At 42.5% G+C, this 22,488-nt stretch overlaps 1 protein-coding gene across 5 annotated transcripts in view; it reads left to right on the forward strand.

Annotated features, from left to right (window-relative positions):
* Window positions 1-327: 327 nt before the first annotated feature.
* Window positions 328-22,488, forward strand: part of LMNTD1 (lamin tail domain containing 1) — a 100,782-nt gene continuing 78,621 nt past the window's right edge. For 4 of the 5 annotated variants that reach the window (XM_075855783.1, XM_075855786.1, XM_075855782.1 and 1 more), the window contains exons 1-3: window positions 328-431; window positions 2,651-2,714; window positions 6,819-6,967. In XM_075855783.1, coding sequence (XP_075711898.1) covers window positions 2,696-2,714; window positions 6,819-6,967 — 168 coding nt within the window. In that variant the 5' untranslated portion in view covers window positions 328-431; window positions 2,651-2,695. Of the gene's footprint in view, window positions 432-2,650; window positions 2,715-4,986; window positions 5,071-6,818; window positions 6,968-22,488 lie in introns of those variants that run through there. The other variant, XM_075855785.1, reaches the window with a different exon arrangement.

The raw sequence follows: 22,488 nt of genomic DNA on the forward strand, positions 1-22,488 counted from the left end.
GTCAAAGCTGTTGATATTGGGGGGGGGGGGGGAGAGATAAAAATGGCGCAATGCGTTAATAAATATGTTGCGGTTTTCCAGCTTCTTATGTTTGATGAAGTTTCGCTGTTTTCGTGGCGCGTTGGGTGTATATGATGCTTATCTTTCATAGATTTCTGTTGTTGATGTCTATTTCTAGTTTATCATCTGGCAAAAATTAATTAGCAAACAGCTTTTCGGGGCAAGGAGATGCGGCGAGACAATTTATCGTAAGTAAACACATTTAGCGGTTTCTGTGGAAACAGGAAGAAACTATTTTTAATGTAAAATTTTCTGTTACAAGGGAGATGACTGCGGCTGTAACAAAAGGCCGTGATTCACTAGGTTCTTGTGGCGCTGGAGCCTGGATCAGCATCGTCGGCCTCATTACTACTAGCGGGGAGAAAGAAAAGGTGCCGTCACTTTTTTTAACTCTTTCATACACCATCCATAGTATATAATATAAACAGACGACTAAGCGTCTTTCAGGCTCTTATAAATAAAGTTATTTAAAACAAACTCATGTAAAAACTGGCCCTGTTGCCCATAGCAACCAATCAGAGCCCAGCTTTCATCTATTAACCTGCTCTGGAAAACTGAAAGCTGCTCTGTGATTGGTTGCTATCGGCAACAGGGCCAGCTTTATGTTAGGCAGTTCTGGTATATAAGGGCCCTGTTTTTCTCTATTCTCCCGTATCCGTGGCGTATTTACAGGGTCGTATTTTCAGTCCGTGTTCCATATTTTTACCAAAACCGGGAAGAGATCCCAGAGACAGATGTAGAAAAAGCCTTTGCATGGATTTTATCCCAATGCAGGGAGTCTCGGTCCAGTATGTGTTCCTGTTTTTGGCAAGAATGGAACAAGGACCGTGAATATGGCCGTCTAAACGCTCTATTATATTACGACTGCTTGTCATGTCCTCGATTTAAATAACTTTATTTATAAAAGCCAGGAGAGCGCCTTTAAAGGGGTATTCCCATCTGAGTCATTTATGGTATATCGTCAGGTGTCGGGATCGACACTTGCTCAGCTTTTTCTGTAACCCCCATGGAAGTGAATGGAATGAGTCGTATGGCCATTTCTCCACTTATTGTCCACCTGGATGCGGCGATCGCCTCACCAGGAGTGACAGGATCGGGGGACGCCGTTCTCAAGATAGACGCGGGCCCTAGAGGTGGATATGCCATAAATGTCTTAGATGGTGCTACCCCTTTTCATGTAACCTACATTGTAACTTTATGATTCCAGGATGTATACAAAGACATGATGTCATCACGTTACATAAAAAAAATCTTAGATTTATTTACCATCTTTTAAAATAGCCCATAGTACCCCCAAAACTATAACAGCCACACGTCCCCATAACAATCTCGGTGACATCTCTACACAGTACACAACACGGCGGGCACTCAACATAGATGCATTGTTGCAGACACTATTAGATGGGCACTGCGGTAGGCACTATTATGTGGGTACTGTGGTAGGTACTTGGTGGGCACCGTGGACGGGATAATTATGTGGTCGCTGTGGCAGGTCCTATCATAGTGGCACTGTAAAAGGTACAATTATGCAACCATTGCTATTAAGAGCTATTATGTGGGCACCGTGGCGGCCACTTTGTGGGCACTGTGGAAGGGACTTTTATACTGTGGCAGTAGCTATTATAGGACCACTGTGGTTGAAACTTTGACATGGCCACTGTGGCGGCACTATAGAAATCATGCTTTAAAATAAACTATTAAAGCGGGCTTCATTAGGCACTATAAAATGGGCCCACTGGCGGACACATCATGGGCACTGTGCACACACTAGGGGGTCTAGCCTGGGGTCTGTATTTAGGGGGTCTGTGAGGTGTATTAGTTAAGGTGGTCTTTAGTCATTGTATGAGGAAGAGGGTTATATACACTATGTGCGATTAAAATGCAATCGTTTCTGGGCGTGCCCTATATAAATGGGCATGGCAGAAGGGAAAATATTTTGCGCTCCATTTGCCATCACTCTCCTTGATGTCTCTTCTCAAAGGTTCACAAGTATAATCTTCATCACTCTGACTTTCATCACTATGACTTCCATCACTTTGACCTCCATCAGTATGACCTCCATCACTATGACTTCCATCACTTTGACCTCCATCAGTATGACCTCCATCACTATGACTTCCATCACTATGACCTCCATCAGTATGACCTCCATCAGTATGACCTCCATCACTATGACTTCCATCACTTTGACCTCCATCAGTATGACCTCCATCACTATGACTTCCATCACTATGACCTCCATCAGTATGACCTCCATCACTATGACTTCCATCACTATGACTTCCATCACTATGACCTCCATCAGTATGACCTCCATCACTATGACCTCCATCAGTATGACTTCCATCACTTTGACCTCCATCAGTATGACCTCCATCCCTATGACCTCCATCACTATGACCTTCTGACGTGGTGAAATGGCCGTGCTGAATGGTTGGTCTGCAAAAAATTCCCTAAACATTTTACTGTTTTTCTGAATATATTAGCCAGTACGAGGCATAGACATGACAGCGGCTCCACTCCTTTCATCTAATCGTCAGCATTTTGACAAAAAGAAAGTTAATTGCTGTTTATCATATTGAATCTGCAGCCAGCGGACTATGGAGACAGGCAGGGCCTCAGGTCCGCGGGAAAGATGCTGATGAGACAGTATGGTAAGTATAAGGTTTTCTTACATGCATGAGTGCAGGGGTATACAGAAAGCCAAAAGCGGCCAAAAGAAAAAAAAAAAAAAGGGGACACCCTGCTGTTGCTGGATCCAACCATCTGACAGTAGAGCTGAGAGATTGTTGCTCTAAAGTATAATACAGGATGTAACTCAGGATCAGTACAGGATAAGTAATGTAATGTATGTACACAGTGACTCCACCAGCAGAATAGTGAGTGCAGCTCTGGAGTATAATACAGGATATAACTCAGGATCAGTACAGGATAAGTAATGTAATGTATGTACACAGTGACTCCACCAGCAGAATAGTGAGTGCAGCGCTGGAGTATAATACAGGATGTAACTCAGGATCAATACAGGATAAGTAATGTATGTACACAGTGACTCCACCAGCAGAATAGTGAGTGCAGCTCTGGAGTATAATACAGGATGTAACTCAGGATCAGTACAGGATAAGTAATGTATGTACACAGTGACTCCACCAGCAGAATAGTGAGTACAGCTCTGGAGTATAATACAGGATGTAACTCAGGATCAGTACAGGATAAGTAATGTAATGTATGTACACAGTGACTCCACCAGCAGAATAGTGAGTGCAGCTCTGGAGTATAATACAGGATATAACTCAGTATCAGTACAGGATAAGTAATGTAATGTATGTACACAGTGACTCCACCAGCAGAATAGTGAGTGCAGCTCTGGAGTATAATACAGGATATAACCCAGGATCAGTACAGGATAAGTAATGTATGTACACAGTGACTCCACCAGCAGAATAGTGAGTGCAGCTCTGGAGTATAATACAGGATATAACACAGGGTCAGTACAGGATAAGTAATGTAATGTATGTACACAGTGACTCCACCAGCAGAATAGTGAGTGCAGCTCTGGAGTATAATACAGGATATAACTCCGGATCAGTACAGGATAAGTAATGTAATGTATGTACACAGTGACTCCACCAGCAGAATAGTGAGTGCGGCTCTGGAGTATAATACAGGATATAACACAGGGTCAGTACAGGATAAGTGATGTAATGTATGTACACAGTGATTAATTATATATGTAAACTGTAAAATGGTGATCAGAGGTAGACAGTATCGGCCATTAGCAGTGTACGTGAGTCATATAATGGACCGTATAACCTGGATCTGTAATACAGCGCGTGCATGAGACCTTATTGTGATCATGAGTCACCATGTCCTTTCTTCAAGTGGCATTTAATAAAAGTCAGAAATAAAACCCCTTATAAGGTTTGTTATTATGGTTTTGGATATTTGAACCTCTATGCGGAGTGCGGCCCTATTACAATGCGGGGTATAACTGCGTAATCGAAAGGTCGTGAGAGGGGAGGAATAAAATGAACAATATTCAGGGTTCTGGTGCCCGTTTTACCCAGTTATATTTTAATATAAATACCAATTCCTGTAGACTCGTGGCAGCGAACAGTGTGACGGAGGTAGAGGGGACAATGGAGAGCACCCTGAACAACCGGGCAGACAGGTCTTCAACAAGCTTATTCAGAAATCTGGGAAAGCAGGGTGATAACCTTTGTGAGGGTCATAATGGCGGCAATATTGGTTGTCACACAACTTTCCCAGAAACCGATATAACTGAATAGAAGTTTTATCAAGTGTTAGTGACACATCTAGGAGACAGTCAGTGAAGTGTTAGTGACACACATCTAGGAGACAGTCAGTGAAGTGTTAGTGAGTGACACATCTAGGAGACAGTCAGTGAAGTGTTAGTGAGTGACACATCTAGGAGACAGTCAGTGAAGTGTTCAGTCAGTGAAGTGTTAGTGAGTGACACATCTAGGAGACGGTCAGTGAGGTGTTAGTGACACATCTAGGAGACAGTCAGTGAGGTGTTAGTGACACATCTAGGAGACAGTCAGTGAGGTGTTAGTGACACATCTAGGAGACAGTCAGTGAAGTGTTAGTGAGTGACACATCTAGGAGACAGTCAGTGAGGTGTTAGTGACACATCTAGGAGACAGTCAGTGAGGTGTTAGTGACACATCTAGGAGACAGTCAGTGAGGTGTTAGTGACACATCTAGGAGACAGTCAGTGAGGTGTTAGTGACACATCTAGGAGACAGTCAGTGAGGTGTTAGTGACACATCTAGGAGACAGTCAGTGAGGTGTTAGTGACACAGTTGCTCCACCTTATCAGCTCCGCCTCACATTTTAGCTGTCAGTGCCTGCGTCGCCCATGGAAACCATCAACAAAAGTGAATCTCAGGGAAACTGGGGACATGGGAGATCACTGATCCCATTCACATCTTACTGAGAGTTCCCGGACAGAAACTGCTCAGCGTTAATCTCAGGGACACTCAGAAAGTAAGTAATGGGGGCGGCTGCAGGGGGTCATCTACAGCAAACGTCTCAGGAGTGCGACATCCAGAAAATGTCCAACTCTCCCGCAATGTCTCAAAGACTCCCGCAAAGAGGGGAAATGCCCCCCATTCCTGCAGTCCTCTCCACTACCGGGTGTCAGGGTGTTGTCTGCAGGGGGTGAAGAGGACTGCAGGAGCAGTATTTTGTTTAGGGTTCTTGTCTGGGGTCTGTATTTCTTTAGGGTTCTTGTCTGGGGTCTGTATTTGTTTAGGGATCTGTTCTGAGGTCTGTATTAGCTCAGGGGTTTGGTCTGGGGTCTATATTTGTTTAGGGGTCTGTTCTGGGGTCTGTATTTTATTTAGGGGTCTGTTCTGGGGTCTGTATTTTATTTAGGGGTCTGGTGTCTATATATAGAGAGAGTCTGGGGTCTTCAATGGTTAAGGGGGCTGTATTTATTGTGAAGTGTGATGAAGGGGGGGGTCATATTCACCTCTTGGGATTTAAATGCTGTAGTCTGGGGGGCGTGTCCTATATAAATGGGCGGAGCACAGACTTTGCGGAATCTCCATGATGCCCCTTTTCAAATGTTGGCAAGTGTTCTGTACAAACAAGAGACATTTGCTGCCGTACATTCCAGACTTAAAAATGTCTCTTCCCGTTTTCTACGGTTGACCACGTTTTTGGGGTCATTTATAAATGTTGCCTCTTCTATTTGTCGGCGGCATACTTTGCTTTTCTACTTTTATGCCATGTTTGAGTTGTTGTACCCCTTCCCGCACTGTTCAGTAAATGTATGGCGCGGGATCTCCTGTGGGTACGAGATAAAGTTCGGAGGGATGTCTATGATTGGCTGTGATCCCGGACACCTAACCCTTCTAATGCTGCGTTTAGTCCCAATCACGCCATCAGCAAAGGGAGGTGGGCCCATTGTACCCCACTCAGAAGCCCTGGTGATAGCGATTGACAGGCAGTTTTAAGGGACAGCCCCGAGCCTCACAAAGGCCCCCAGGGCTGTCCTGACACATTCCCTGTTGAGTCTGTGCATTTGTGTCTTTAAAGGGTTAATTTAGTTCTTTCTATTCCTATACTTCTCTACTTTTTAAAATTCTACCTGTTGCCCTTGGAAACTGACAGCAGTTTAGCTCCACCCACTGTCAGACATGTGACCAAATCTTAGCTCTAAGGCCTTATGTCCACTTCAGTCTTTTCCTTTAGGGTGAGATCCGTTTTTGTCACAGATCGCACCCTGAACCATTCATTTCAATGGGCCCATTTACACTTCTGTTATTTGGACGGATCCGTTGTTCCGTTCCGTCAAAAGTAGAGCATGTCCTACTTTGATCAGTGATTCCGCGACCGTGGGGCCCATAGAAGTCAATGGGTCCGTCAAAAAAACGGACGGCACACGGAAGGCTTCCGTGTGCCGTCCGTTTTTGACGGATCCGTTGCCCTAGCAACAGCAGGGCATGCCAAAGTTCACTGGGACATGTGACAAGTTCAAATAAAGTTCAATACCTTCCGTTTTTTTAACGGAAACACGGAAGCCAAACGGAAGCACAATGTCCGTTTGAAACGGAAGCACGGAACGGACACAGAGTACACACGGAAACCACACGGATACCAAAACACGGATCCGTGAGAAACGGCTGTGTAACTGTCATCTAAGTTCCCACAATGCACTGCTCTTAGCAGAATTCTGAATACAGCTCTGGATGTTGATGTGCAGATAATTGTAACATATTTCCCTCTAGAAGTAAGCATGATTCCAGCCAGCGGAGCGCCGTCACCAGCCGCTGAAGTAGCACGCCGAAATTCAGAAAAAGCTCAAATTCGAGACATCACAGACAGATTCAGGAACTATATACAGGACGTGAAAGCGTTGAGAAGTCAAGTGAAGCAGGTGAGATGGAAACCTCCGGGTCTGAACAGTCACCTGTAGTAATACCTGGTGTACATTTTAAAGGGACAGTACACCTGCATCTATTGTTCCCTGTTACCAGCCATTTCATCAGAGATGTGGTCCCGGGGGCCCAGTAGGTCATGTGGCTTACTATACTCTACGATGCTTCCTGCGGCCTAATAGACTTCATGCATAGGACTACACTAATGGCTCCCATGTCTCCGAGGTATCGGTGGATTGACCAGTGAGGAAATGTATAGAGCGCTATGAGGAGGTTCTACCTATTATGAAATTAATAGTGGAGAGAATGAGGCCTGTTTATATTGGTAAAAACCGAGAAAATATTTTTCCAAGATCTCTGTTTGCTGTCAGTGAATAGAAACATTCTTATTTAGATTCAGAAGCTGGGAATCCGCCCTGATCATCTTCAACTGACACATCTGTAGGCAAAGGTGTGCATACTTTAGATACAGGCCATGCGGCCGCTATAGGGTCCCTGGAGAGAGGGGGCCCAGTCCTGGTTAGTCCCATCACTTTGTTACTGGGTGATGAGAACCTGTGAAGGACTTCTCCCTCTAGAGGAACTACATTGTTAGCCCAATGATCATGGAAGAGGGTGGAGAGGAAAACCCAGCACCATAATGGGGGCCCATTTTGATCTTTGCTATGGGGCCCTTCCTTTTCTATATACGTCATTCACTGCAGAGCTTGTTACAGTGTATCAGCCAGAACTCTCTCTACTAATGAGTCCTGTATCTTTTTTAGTTAAATATGATCAGGACAGGTTTACAGCTTCTGGAAGTAAACAAGAAAGTCCCCATTCACAGACAGAAAGCAGAGATCTTGAAAAGGGTGAGGAATTGAAAGTATATTATAAAGTTGCAGAACTTTTCACGGCATTTGCCATTAACTCCTAAATGGGAAACAGTTCCGCAATTGAAATTGTGTAAAGTTGATCACGTGTTTCGGGTCGCCCTATTACCCCAATGTAATGCCACGGGGCAACTAAAATCTACCCAGTAAGGGATCTATTTCCTCTCAGACTAAAACTTTGCTTCCTGTCATCATCCCAAGTAAACAGCGTCTTGTTTCGGACACAATCACAGTCTGTTTACAGGACGCCGTGACAATGGGCACTTATTTACAGAGTCTCGGTCAAGAGTGTAATCTATAGGGTGCGCAGAGTCTCGTGCACTGACATCGCAGGTGACCATAGACCATGAGATTTATAATTATTTCAGGGTAACGATCCGATATTCTTTATCACTTTGACCAATCGTTTTCACCTCTCTTGATACTACAATGTAACGTGTTTCTGTTGCTTGGACCCATCACGATTGGCTGGAGGAAACGCAAGTTAGATGTTTTTACCCTATAAAAGATTCTGTCAAGTCAATAGACGTCCATTGTTTTTTAAAAAAGCCGCACGTTTAGTTTATTATTTAAAATGGCCGCTTTGTATAGGAAATATATGGCAAGATTTCTGGGCACACTTTAGTGGTGTTATTTGGGCAGTGAATGGCAGTATTGTATGGGAACTATATGGCAGTGTGATATGTGTGCTATATGGTGGTATGATTTGGATACTGTACGGCATTATTATTATTTAGACACTCTACGGCATTATTATTTAGGCACTGTATGGCATTATTATTATTTCGGTACTGTAGAGCGGTAGTATTATTATTTAGGCACTGTATGGCGGTATTATTATTTAGGCAGTGTATGGCAGTATTATTATTTAGGCAGTGTATGGCAGTATTATTATTTAGGCAGTGTATGGCAGTATTATTATTTAGGCACTATATGGCAGTATTATTATTTAGGCAGTGTATGGCAGTATTATTATTTAGGCAGTGTATGGCAGTATTATTATTTAGGCACTGTATGGCAGTATTATTATTTAGGCAGTGTATGGCAGTATTATTATTTAGGCACTGTATGGCAGTGTTATTATTTAGGCACTGTATGGCAGTATTATTATTTAGGCACTGTATGGCAGTATTATTATTTAGGCAGTGTATGGCAGTATTATTATTTAGGCACTGTATGGCAGTATTATTATTTAGGCACTGTATGGCAGTATTATTATTTAGGCACTGTATGGCAGTATTATTATTTAGGCACTGTATGGCATTATTATTATTTAGGCACTGTATGGTAGTATTATTATTTAGGCAGTGTATGACAGTGTTATTATTTAGGCACTATATGGTAGTATTATTTGGATGCTGTATAGCTGTATAATTATTTAGGCACTGTATGGCATTATTATTATTTAGGCACTGTGTGGCAGTATTATTATTATTTAGGCACTGTGTGGCAGTATTATTATTATTTAGGCACTGTGTGGCAGTATTATTATTATTTAGGCACTGTGTGGCAGTATTATTATTATTTAGGCACTGTGTGGCAGTATTATTATTATTTAGGCACTGTATGGCAGTATTATTATTTAGGCACTGTATGGCAGTATTATTATTTAGGCACTGTATGGCAGTATTATTATTTAGGCACTGTATGGCAGTATTATTATTTAGGCACTGTATGGCAGTATTATTATTTAGGCAGTGTATGGCAGTATTATTATTTAGGCACTGTATGGCAGTATTATTATTTAGGCAGTGTATGGCAGTATTATTATTTAGGCACTATATGGCGGTATTATTATTTAGGCACTGTATGGCAGTATTATTATTTAGGCAGTGTATGGCAGTATTATTATTTAGGCACTGTATGGCAGTATTATTATTTAGGCAGTGTATGGCAGTATTATTATTTAGGCACTATATGGCGGTATTATTATTTAGGCACTGTATGGCAGTATTATTATTTAGGCAGTGTATGGCAGTATTATTATTTAGGCACTGTATGGCAGTATTATTATTTAGGCAGTGTATGACAGTGTTATTATATAGGCACTATATGGTAGTATTATTTGGATGCTGTATAGCTGTATAATTATTTAGGCACTGTATGGCATTATTATTATTTAGGCACTGTGTGGCAGTATTATTATTATTTAGGCAGTGTATGGCAGTATTATTATTTAGGCACTGTATGGCAGTATTATTATTTAGGCACTGTGTGGCAGTATTATTATTATTTAGGCACTGTATGGCAGTATTATTATTTAGGCAGTGTATGGCAGTATTATTATTTAGGCAGTGTATGGCAGTATTATTATTTAGGCACTGTATGGCAGTATTATTATTTAGGCAGTGTATGGCAGTATTATTATTTAGGCACTGTATGGCAGTATTATTATTTAGGCAGTGTATGGCAGTATTATTATTTAGGCACTGTATGGCAGTATTATTATTTAGGCAGTGTATGGCAGTATTATTATTATTTAGGCACTGTATGGCAGTATTATTATTTAGGCACTGTATGGCATTATTATTATTATTTAGGCACTGTATGGCAGTATTATTATTTAGGCACTGTATGGCAGTATTATTATTTAGGCAGTGTATGGCAGTATTATTATTTAGGCACTGTATGGCGGTATTATTATTTAGGCACTGTATGGCAGTATTATTATTTAGGCACTGTATGGCAGTATTATTATTTAGGCAGTGTATGGCAGTATTATTATTTAGGCACTGTATGGCAGTATTATTATTTAGGCACTGTATGGCGGTATTATTATTTAGGCACTTTATGGCAGTATTATTATTTAGGCACTATATGGCGGTATTATTATTTAGGCACTGTATGGCAGTATTATTATTTAGGCACTGTATGGCAGTATTATTATTTAGGCACTATATGGCGGTATTATTATTTAGGCACTGTATGGCAGTATTATTATTTAGGCACTGTATGGCAGTATTATTATTTAGGCACTTTATGGCAGTATTATTATTTCGGTACTGTAGAGCGGTAGTATTATTTGGATGCTGTATAGCTGTATAATTATTTAGGCACTGTATGGCAGTATTATTATTTAGGCACTGTATGGCAGTATTATTATTTAGGCACTTTATGGCAGTATTATTATTTCGGTACTGTAGAGCGGTAGTATTATTTGGATGCTGTATAGCTGTATAATTATTTAGGCACTGTATGGCAGTATTATTATTTCGGTACTGTAGAGCGGTAGTATTATTATTTAGGCACTGTGTGATAGTGTCATTATTTAGGCAGTGTATGGCAGTATTATTATTTAGGCACTGTATGGCAGTATTATTATTTAGGCACTGTATGGCAGTATTATTATTTAGGCAGTGTATGGCAGTATTATTATTTAGTCACTGTATGGCAGTATTATTATTTAGGCACTGTATGGCGGTATTATTATTTAGGCACTTTATGGCAGTATTATTATTTAGGCACTATATGGCGGTATTATTATTTAGGCACTGTATGGCAGTATTATTATTTAGGCACTGTATGGCAGTATTATTATTTAGGCACTATATGGCGGTATTATTATTTAGGCACTGTATGACAGTATTATTATTTAGGCACTTTATGGCAGTATTATTATTTGGATGCTGTATAGCTGTATAATTATTTAGTCACTGTATGGCAGTATTATTATTTAGGCACTGTATGGCGGTATTATTATTTAGGCACTTTATGGCAGTATTATTATTTAGGCACTATATGGCGGTATTATTATTTAGGCACTGTATGGCAGTATTATTATTTAGGCACTGTATGGCAGTATTATTATTTAGGCACTATATGGCGGTATTATTATTTAGGCACTGTATGGCAGTATTATTATTTAGGCACTTTATGGCAGTATTATTATTTGGATGCTGTATAGCTGTATAATTATTTAGGCAGTGTATGGCAGTATTATTATTTAGGCACTGTATGGCAGTATTATTATTTAGGCAGTGTATGGCAGTATTATTATTTAGGCAGTGTATGGCAGTATTATTATTTAGGCACTGTATGGCGGTATTATTATTTAGGCACTGTATGGTGGTATTATTATTTAGGCAGTGTATGGCAGTATTATTATTTAGGCACTATATGGTGGTATTATTATTTAGGCAGTGTATGACAGTGTTATTATTTAGGCACTATATGGTAGTATTATTTGGATGCTGTATAGCTGTATAATTATTTAGGCACTATATGGTAGTATTATTTGGATGCTGTATAGCTGTATAATTATTTAGGCAGTGTATGGCAGTATTATTATTTAGGCAGTGTATGGCAGTATTATTATTTAGGCACTGTATGGCAGTATTATTATTTAGGCACTGTATGGCAGTATTATTATTTAGGCACTGTATGGCAGTATTATTATTTAGGCACTGTATGGCAGTATTATTATTTAGGCACTTTATGGCAGTATTATTATTTAGGCACTATATGGTGGTATTATTATTTAGGCACTGTATGGCAGTATTATTATTTAGGCACTGTATGGCAGTATTATTATTTAGGCACTGTATGGCAGTATTATTATTTAGGCACTTTATGGCGGTATTATTATTTAGGCACTATATGGTGGTATTATTATTTAGGCACTGTATGGCAGTATTATTATTTAGGCACTGTATGGCAGTATTATTATTTAGGCACTGTATGGCAGTATTATTATTTAGGCACTGTATGGCAGTATTATTATTTAGGCACTGTATGGCAGTATTATTATTTAGGCACTGTATGGCAGTATTATTATTTAGGCAGTGTATGACAGTATTATTATTTAGGCAGTGTATGACAGTATTATTATTTAGGCACTGTATGGCAGTATTATTATTTAGGCAGTGTATGGCAGTATTATTATTTAGGCAGTGTATGACAGTATTATTATTTAGGCACTGTATGGCAGTATTATTATTTAGGCAGTGTATGACAGTATTATTATTTAGGCACTGTATGGCAGTATTATTATTTAGGCACTGTATGGCAGTATTATTATTTAGGCAGTGTATGACAGTGTTATTATTTAGGCACTGTATGGCAGTATTATTATTTAGGCAGTGTATGGCAGTATTATTATTTAGGCACTGTATGGCAGTATTATTATTTAGGCAGTGTATGGCAGTATTATTATTTAGGCACTTTATGGCAGTATTATTATTTAGGCACTATATGGTGGTATTATTATTTAGGCACTGTATGGCAGTATTATTATTTAGGCACTGTATGGCAGTATTATTATTTAGGCACTATATGGCAGTATTATTATTTAGGCACTGTATGGCAGTATTATTATTTAGGCAGTGTATGACAGTGTTATTATTTAGGCACTATATGGTAGTATTATTTGGATGCTGTATAGCTGTATAATTATTTAGGCACTGTATGGCAGTATTATTATTTAGGCACTGTATGGCAGTATTATTATTTAGGCACTTTATGGCAGTATTATTATTTAGGCACTTTATGGCAGTATTATTATTTAGGCACTATATGGTGGTATTATTATTTAGGCACTGTATGGCAGTATTATTATTTAGGCACTGTATGGCAGTATTATTATTTAGGCACTATATGGCAGTATTATTATTTAGGCACTGTATGGCAGTATTATTATTTAGGCAGTGTATGACAGTGTTATTATTTAGGCACTATATGGTAGTATTATTTGGATGCTGTATAGCTGTATAATTATTTAGGCACTGTATGGGGGTATTATTGTGTAGTCATTGTGGGAAAATATTATTCACGGCAGTATTCAGGTTAAAAGTGCATAATATATATATATACTTTTTTTTTAATTACGAGAACTGTCTAACAGTGGTGAGCACTGGGGGTCTTATTCTGCTTGTTTACCCAGGACCCCATTTTTTCTAAAATCAGCCCCAGAAAGCTGTATGACAACCCAGATGGAACCTGAAATAGTGGCTATTTTTGTAACCCATCTTTCCCAGGCTCCTGATTAACAAATCTGCCTCATTATTCCACAATATGAGAACAGAATGTCTATCAATGTATAACAAGGCAGAAGCACCATTCAGGAACTTTGAGATAACAAATGTAGGAGCTTTGATATGGGCTATTTTTTGTCACCCAGCTTTCCCAGACTCCTGAATGAAAAAGCTTCAATGTATGACTAGTCAAATTTAACATTCAGCTATCTCGGAAAGCAGATTGGCAACCCCCGTGGGAGCTGTATGGCGTCTGTCACCCAGCTTTCCCAGAAACAGATACTACTAAGAAAGGGTTGAATCCAATTTATCGATAACTTGACAGAGTTGCTCTCTTATATGAGGTTTGTTATATAGTCATTATAAGGGTTGCGGTTGGTGGTTCTCGCACCGGGAGGAACACTTTTTCTTTGCACGTATTGGAGACCCCAAAGGGCCATTTAGTGGGAAATAATGATTCTCGGTGAACGTCTGTAAGACGATAGCTTTTCGCTTTCCCTGGCGCACGTCTCCCGGGCTCTGACAGACTCCCGTCTCTATCATTATTAAGAAGAGCTATTGGCAAGTAACAGCCCCATTATATCCGGCGTGTTCACCGGGACAACATTATCACATTCATTTATCCTTCTTAATCATAATACATTCCCTGGAGGTGGAAGACAATCCGCAGATCCCGCCGCTCGGAAAAGCTGCATTATACCGTCTTGTACTGGCGAGGGGGTTGTTTCTCCCTGTGGTTCGTTAGTCATATATTATAATGTCATTCATATCCCACATTCACATAAATATTTTTTTATAATAGAAATTGCGTTTTCCCGAGACGTTCATACAATGTTATGAATGCAGGGTTGATACACATTGGAGGAAATTTACCAATAGTGTCATGAATTAATTTATAGGCCAGCAAAATGGTGCAAATTGCTGCCATGACAAATTTCTGGACCTCAATTTTGTATCCAAAAAGGCCAAATTCACCCATCAATGGGTTATACAAAACTGCAGACAAACTGTAAACGGCTTTGGTTTTTCTACAGGCTGCGGTGAATTTCACTTCAGTGGCTCTGCTGGTGCATACGTATTAAATATTGCAGATACTTTGGCTTTGCAGTGGCAAAAGAAAACCGCCAAACAGTGCGTAAATAGTATTGTCATCTAGTGCAATGCCCAGGGCAGAAATAATGCTGCTACCCAGTACAAAAAAATAATGAAACATAAAAGTAATAGTGTAGAGCACCGAACAACAGCGGTCAGCCGCCATACGAATGCGCCATCCATACAGGATCATACATTGACTAAGTGCCTGAAGAAGGTCATGGTATTGACCGAAACGTTGCACTGCACTGTCATTGGCTATAAATATAATAAATTATTTATCTACAAAAGAATTTCCACTTTGGTGTGCATAGTGCTTTTTCTCCTTAAAAGTAATAGTGCCACACCGTGCAGAAATAATACCACTATACAGGATATAAATAATACTGCCATAAAGTACATAAATAATACCACTATACAGGACATAAATAATACCACTATACAGGACATAAATAATACTGCCATACAGTACATAAATAATACCACTATACAGGACATAAATAATACCACTATAGAGAACATAAATAATACCACTATACAGGACATAAATAATACCACTATAGAGGACGTAAATAATACCACTATAGAGAACATAAATAATACCACTATACAGGACATAAATAATACCACTATACAGGACATAATTAATACTGCCATACAGTACATAAATAATACCACTATACAGGACATAAATAATACCACTATAGAGAACATAAATAATACCACTATACAGGACATAAATAATACCACTATACAGGACATAAATAATACCACTATACAGGACATAAATAATACCACTATACAGTACATAAATAATACCACTATACAGGACATAAATAATACCACTATACAGGACATAAAGCTGCCATACAGTACATAAATAATACCACTATAAAGAACATAAATAATACTGCCATTCAATACATAAATAATACCACTATAGAGGACATAAATAATACCACTATAGAGTACATAAAAAATACCACTATAAAGAACATAAATAATACCGCCATATAGTGCATAAATAATACCACTATACAGGACATAAATAATACCACTATAGAGTACATAAATAATACCACTATACAGGACATAAATAATACCACTATACAGTACATAAATAATACCACTATACAGTACATAAATAATACCACTATACAGGACATAAATAATACCACTATAGAGTACATAAATAATACCACTATACAGGACATAAATAATACCACTATACAGTACATAAATAATACCACTATACAGTACATAAATAATACCACTATACAGTACATAAATAATAGCACTTTACAGTACATAAATAATACCACTATAGAGTACATAAATAATACCACTATACAGGACATAAATACCGCCATACAGTACATAAATAATAACACTATAAAGAACATAAATAATACTGCCATACGGTACATAAATAATACCACTGTAAAGGATCTGCCAGGTACTACGTCTGTGTATACTCCCGGGATTAATCAGTCGACACCTGAGGCCAGACCTCTTAGACTGACACCGGCTCCCACCAACCAGGGTGGCAGGCTCAGGAGTGGGAGAGCCTATCGCGGCCTGGTCAGTCGGAGTTAGCTCCGCCCCCTGTCCATTTATACCTGCCGTGTTCTCTTCCTCAGTGCTTGTTATTCTTCTTGGATTCCTGGCCCCACTGCTGCCTTGCTCCAGCCTGCTTCTGCCGTGCTTCTGCCTTGCTTCAGTTCCGCTTATCCTGCTTCGTTTTGCCCCTGGCTTGCTTCCTGCTCCGTGCTCTCGTTGGTATACTCCACTACATCCTGATCCTGACTGACTCATTCACCGCTCCGTTTCCTCGCGGCGTTCCGTGGGCTACTGCCCCTTCCCTTGCGTGTTCCCTGTTTGTACTCCCTTGCACTTAGACAGCGTAGGGACCGCCGCCAAGTTGTACCCTGTCGCCTAGGGCGGGTCGTTGCAAGTAGGCAGGGACAGGGCGGTGGGTAGATTAGGACTCACTTGTTCCCTTCACCTCCTTCCTGCCATTACATAATAACAAGCCCATACCTAGTCTACCATTTCTCCTACGCTGACGCTATCATGGACCCCCTTGAGACCCTGACCCAGCAGATGCAGGGCCTCTCCCTACAGGTCCAGGCCCTGGCCCAGAGGGTCAACCAGGGTGACGCTGCCTTAGTAGTACCCCTCACCTCACCTCTAGAACCCGACCTCAAGTTACCTGACCGGTTCTCAGTGGACCGTAAGACTTTTCTCTCCTTCCGGGAGAGTTGCAGACTTTATTTCCGCCTAAAACCTCACTCCTTAGGTTCCGAGAACCAGCGGGTGGGTATCAGTATATCCCGACTCCAGGAAGGGCCCCAAGAGTGGGCCTTCTCCTTGGCTCCTGACGCCCCTGAACTTTCCTCCGTTGATCGTTTTTTCTCTGCCCTCGGACTCATTTACAACGAGACTGACAGGACTGCCTTAGCCGAGAGTCAGCTGGTGACCTTACGTCGGGGTAGGAGACCTGTTGAGGAATACTGTTCTGATTTTAGAAAGTGGTGCGTAGCTTCTCGGTGGAACGACCCGGCCCTAAGGTGCCAGTTTAGGTTAGGATTATCTGACGCCCTGAAGGATCTGCTGGTTAGCTACCCCTCTTCTGACTCCCTAGACCAGGTTATGGCCCTAGCAGTACGACTTGACCGACGTCTCAGGGAACGTCAGCTTGAACGTTTCAATGTTTTCCCCTCTGACTTCCCTGCGATTCCCCCCGAGGTCCCGTCTCCTCGCTCTTCCACGGAGGACTCGGAGGTACCTATGCAACTCGGGGCCTCCATGTCCCCTCGACAACGTAGAGAGTTTCGCAGGAAGAATGGTCTCTGCTTCTATTGTGGGGACGACAAGCATCTACTGAACACCTGTCCCAGGCGCAAGAATAAACAGCCGGAAAACTTCCGCGCCTAAGTGATCATCGGGGAGGTCACTTGGGCGCACAGGTATTTCCCGTTAATATGAAACGCAATAAAATTTTGCTTCCCTTTCAGGTCTCGTTTGCTGGCCGGTCTGCCAAGGGCAGTGCCTTCGTGGATTCTGGCTCATCTGCTAATATCATGTCTGTGGAATTTGCTATGTCTCTAAAAATGCCTTTTATTGATTTGCCTTATCCTATCCCGGTAGTGGGTATCGACTCCACTCCTCTTGCTAATGGTTATTTTACTCAGCATACTCCTGTTTTTGAACTCCTTGTTGGCTCCATGCATTTGGAGCAGTGCTCTGTACTGGTGATGCAGGGATTATCGTCCGATCTGGTATTAGGTCTTCCCTGGTTGCAGCTGCATAATCCCACGTTTGATTGGAATACTGGGGATCTCACCAAATGGGGTAGTGAATGCCTGATGTCATGTCTTTCGGTTAACTCTATTTCTCCCCGGGAGGAGGTAAACATGCTTCCTGAGTTTGTTCAGGACTTCGCTGATGTGTTTTCTAAGGAGGCCTCCGAGGTGTTGCCCCCTCATAGAGATTACGATTGCGCCATCGATTTGGTGCCTGGTGCCAAGCTTCCTAAGGGTAGGATATTTAATCTTTCATGTCCTGAACGTGAAGCTATGATGGTGTATATCCAAGAATGCCTGGCCAAGGGTTTCATTCGCCCCTCGACTTCTCCTGTAGGTGCTGGCTTCTTCTTCGTGGGGAAGAAGGATGGTGGTCTTAGGCCGTGCATTGATTATCGGAACCTGAATAAGGTCACCGTAAGGAACCAGTATCCCCTTCCTTTGATTCCGGATCTTTTTAATCAGGTTCAGGGGGCCCAATGGTTTTCTAAGTTCGATCTACGGGGGGCATATAACCTTATCCGCATCAAAGAGGGGGATGAGTGGAAAACTGCGTTCAACACACCCGAAGGTCATTTCGAATACCTGGTCATGCCCTTTGGGTTGTGTAATGCCCCTGCCGTTTTACAGAATTTTATTAATGAAATCCTGAGAGATTACCTGGGTAATTTTCTTGTAGTGTACCTTGATGACATACTGGTGTTTTCCAAGGACTGGTCCTCCCACGTGGAGCATGTCAGGAAGGTCCTCCAGGTCCTTCGGGAAAATAATCTGTTTGCGAAGACCGAAAAATGTGTGTTTGGGGTACAGGAGATACCATTTTTAGGTCAAATCCTCACTCCTCATGAATTCCGCATGGACCCTGCCAAGGTTCAGGCTGTGGCGGAATGGGTCCAACCTGCCTCCCTGAAGGCGCTACAGTGTTTTTTGGGGTTCGCTAACTATTACAGGAGATTTATTGCCAACTTCTCGGTCGTCGCTAAGCCTCTTACAGACCTTACTCGCAAGGGTGCTGATGTCCTCCATTGGCCCCCTGAGGCCGTCCAGGCTTTTGAGACCCTCAAGAAGTGCTTTATCTCGGCCCCCGTGCTGGTTCAGCCCAACCAAAGGGAGCCATTTATTGTGGAGGTTGACGCATCCAAGGTGGGAGTGGGGGCCGTCTTGTCCCAGGGTACCAGCTCCCTCACCCATCTCCGCCCCTGTGCTTACTTCTCTAGGAAGTTTTCGCCCACGGAGAGTAACTATGATATTGGCAACCGCGAACTTTTAGCCATTAAATGGGCTTTTGAAGAGTGGCGTCACTTCCTGGAGGGGGCCAGACACCAGGTAACGGTCCTTACTGACCACAAGAATCTGGTTTTCCTAGAATCTGCCCGGAGGCTTAATCCTAGACAAGCTCGTTGGGCACTATTCTTTACCAGATTTAATTTCTTGGTTACCTATAGGGCTGGGTCCAAAAATATTAAGGCTGATGCACTGTCACGTAGTTTCATGGCCAATCCTCCTTCCGAGAAGGATCCTGCTTGTATTTTACCCCCTGGTATAATCGTTTCTGCCACTGATTCTGATTTAGCTTCTGACATCGCGGCTGATCAAGGTTCAGCTCCCGGGAACCTCCCTGGGGACAAACTGTTTGTCCCCCTGCAATACCGGCTAAGGGTACTCAGGGAAAACCATGACTCCGCACTATCTGGTCATCCTGGCATCTTGGGTACCAAACACCTCATTACCAGAAACTATTGGTGGCCTGGGTTGCCTAAAGACGTTAGGGCTTACGTCGCCGCTTGTGAGGTTTGTGCTAGGTCCAAGACCCCTAGGTCCCGACCTGCGGGCTTACTACGTTCCTTGCCCATTCCCCAGAAACCTTGGACCCATATCTCCATGGATTTTATCACCGATTTGCCTCCATCTCAGGGCAAGTCGGTGGTGTGGGTGGTAGTAGACCGCTTCAGCAAGATGTGCCACTTTGTGCCCCTTAAGAAACTACCTAACGCCAAGACGTTAGCTTCTTTGTTTGTTAAACACATCCTGCGTCTCCATGGGGCCCAAGTCAATATTGTTTCTGACAGAGGGGTACAATTTGTTTCCTTATTTTGGAGAGCTTTTTGTAAAAAGTTGGAGATTGATCTGTCCTTCTCCTCTGCCTTCCATCCCGAAACTAATGGGCAAACGGAAAGGACTAACCAATCCCTGGAACAATATTTAAGGTGTTTCATCTCTGACTGTCAATTTGATTGGGTCTCATTCCTTCCCCTTGCCAAATTTTCCCTGAATAACCGGGTCAGTAACTCGTCAGGGGTCTCCCCGTTTTTCTGTAATTTCGGGTTTAACCCAAGGTTCTCCTCCGTTTCTCCTGGTTGTTCCAATAATCCCGAGGTAGAGGACGTTCATCGGGAACTGTGCACAGTCTGGGCCCAGATTCAGAAGAACCTAGAGGCGTCCCAGAGCGTACAAAAGATTCAGGCTGATAGTAGTCGTTCTGCTAACCCCCGGTTTGTCATCGGGGATCTGGTCTGGTTGTCGTCCAGGAACTTGCGCCTTAAGGTCCCGTCCAGGAAGTTTGCTCCCCGATTTATTGGACCTTATAAGATCATTGAAGTCCTCAACCCTGTATCCTTCCGTCTGGAGCTGCCCCCATCCTTTCGCATACATGACGTTTTCCATGCCTCCCTCCTTAAACGCTGCTCCCCGTCCTGGTCCCCCTCGAGGAAACCTCCTGTTCCCGTTCTCACCTTTGAGGGGGTGGAATTCGAGGTGGCCAAGATTATGGACAGTAGGATGATCCAGGGCTCCCTCCAGTACCTGGTCCATTGGAGAGGATACGGGCCGGAGGAGAGGACTTGGGTACCTGCTCGTGATGTTCACGCTGGGGTATTGATCAGGAGGTTCCACCTTCTCTTCCCCACTAAACCGGGTCCTCTTAGTAAGGGTCCGGTGGCCCCTCATAAAAGGGGGAGTACTGTAAAGGATCTGCCAGGTACTACGTCTGTGTATACTCCCGGGATTAATCAGTCGACACCTGAGGCCAGAACTCTTAGACTGACACCGGCTCCCACCAACCAGGGTGGCAGGCTCAAGAGTGGGAGAGCCTATCGCGGCCTGGTCAGTCGGAGTTAGCTCCGCCCCCTGTCCATTTATACCTGCCGTGTTCTCTTCCTCAGTGCTTGTTATTCTTCTTGGATTCCTGGCCCCACTGCTGCCTTGCTCCAGCCTGCTTCTGCCGTGCTTCTGCCTTGCTTCAGTTCCGCTTATCCTGCTTCGCTTTGCCCCTGGCTTGCTTCCTGCTCCGTGCTCTCGTTGGTATACTCCACTACATCCTGATCCTGACTGACTCATTCACCGCTCCGTTTCCTCGCGGCGTTCCGTGGGCTACTGCCCCTTCCCTTGCGTGTTCCCTGTTTGTACTCCCTTGCACTTAGACAGCGTAGGGACCGCCGCCAAGTTGTACCCCGTCGCCTAGGGCGGGTCGTTGCAAGTAGGCAGGGACAGGGCGGTGGGTAGATTAGGGCTCACTTGTTCCCTTCACCTCCTTACTGACATTACAACCACTATAAAGAACATAAATAATGCTGCCATACGGTACATAAATAATACTATGTGAGCAAGAGAGAACGAGGCCCCTTGGAACCCGTTCTACCTTGCTCGGCTCCTGCTGCTTCCTGGCCAATTCTTGATGAGGTGGTCGAGTTACAGAAAAACAGCTGAGCTCGCTGTGCTACACTGTTTCCGCAACTCCCATAGAAGTGAACGGAAGTTATGGAAACAGCGTAGCATGACTAATTACTCTGTTTCCGAAGCTCGCCATGCTACGCTGTTTCCATAACTCCCATTTACTTCTAAGGGAGTACCATAAACAACATAGCGAAACATGTTCAGCTGTTTCCGTAACTCCCGAGCAGGAAGTGGCCGGGAAGCAGCGGGAACCGGGCACGGTAAAACGGGGTTTAGGGAGCCTCGTTTTAGAGATGCGGGTCCTATAGGTCGGAGATCGGACATTAATGGCATATACCTTGGATGCCATAAATGAAATGTCCAAGATTGGAAAACCCCTTTAAGTAAAAACATTATGGTGCATAAATAATTCTGCCATTCAGTGCAGAAAAAATAATGTAACACAAAGTCCAAATAAACTGCACACAGTGTAGAAATAAACAAACAAGTAATAGCTAAAAAAAAACACAACAGATATAAAAAAGGGAGGAGCTTAGAGGTGAACTCCACCCACATTTTGTTAAATAAATAAATCTGTGAGATCGGACCCGCACCGTTGGCCGTGTTAACC

This window comes from Rhinoderma darwinii, chromosome 3, assembly GCF_050947455.1.
Source record: "Rhinoderma darwinii isolate aRhiDar2 chromosome 3, aRhiDar2.hap1, whole genome shotgun sequence".
Taxonomy (NCBI): Eukaryota; Metazoa; Chordata; class Amphibia; order Anura; family Rhinodermatidae; genus Rhinoderma; species Rhinoderma darwinii.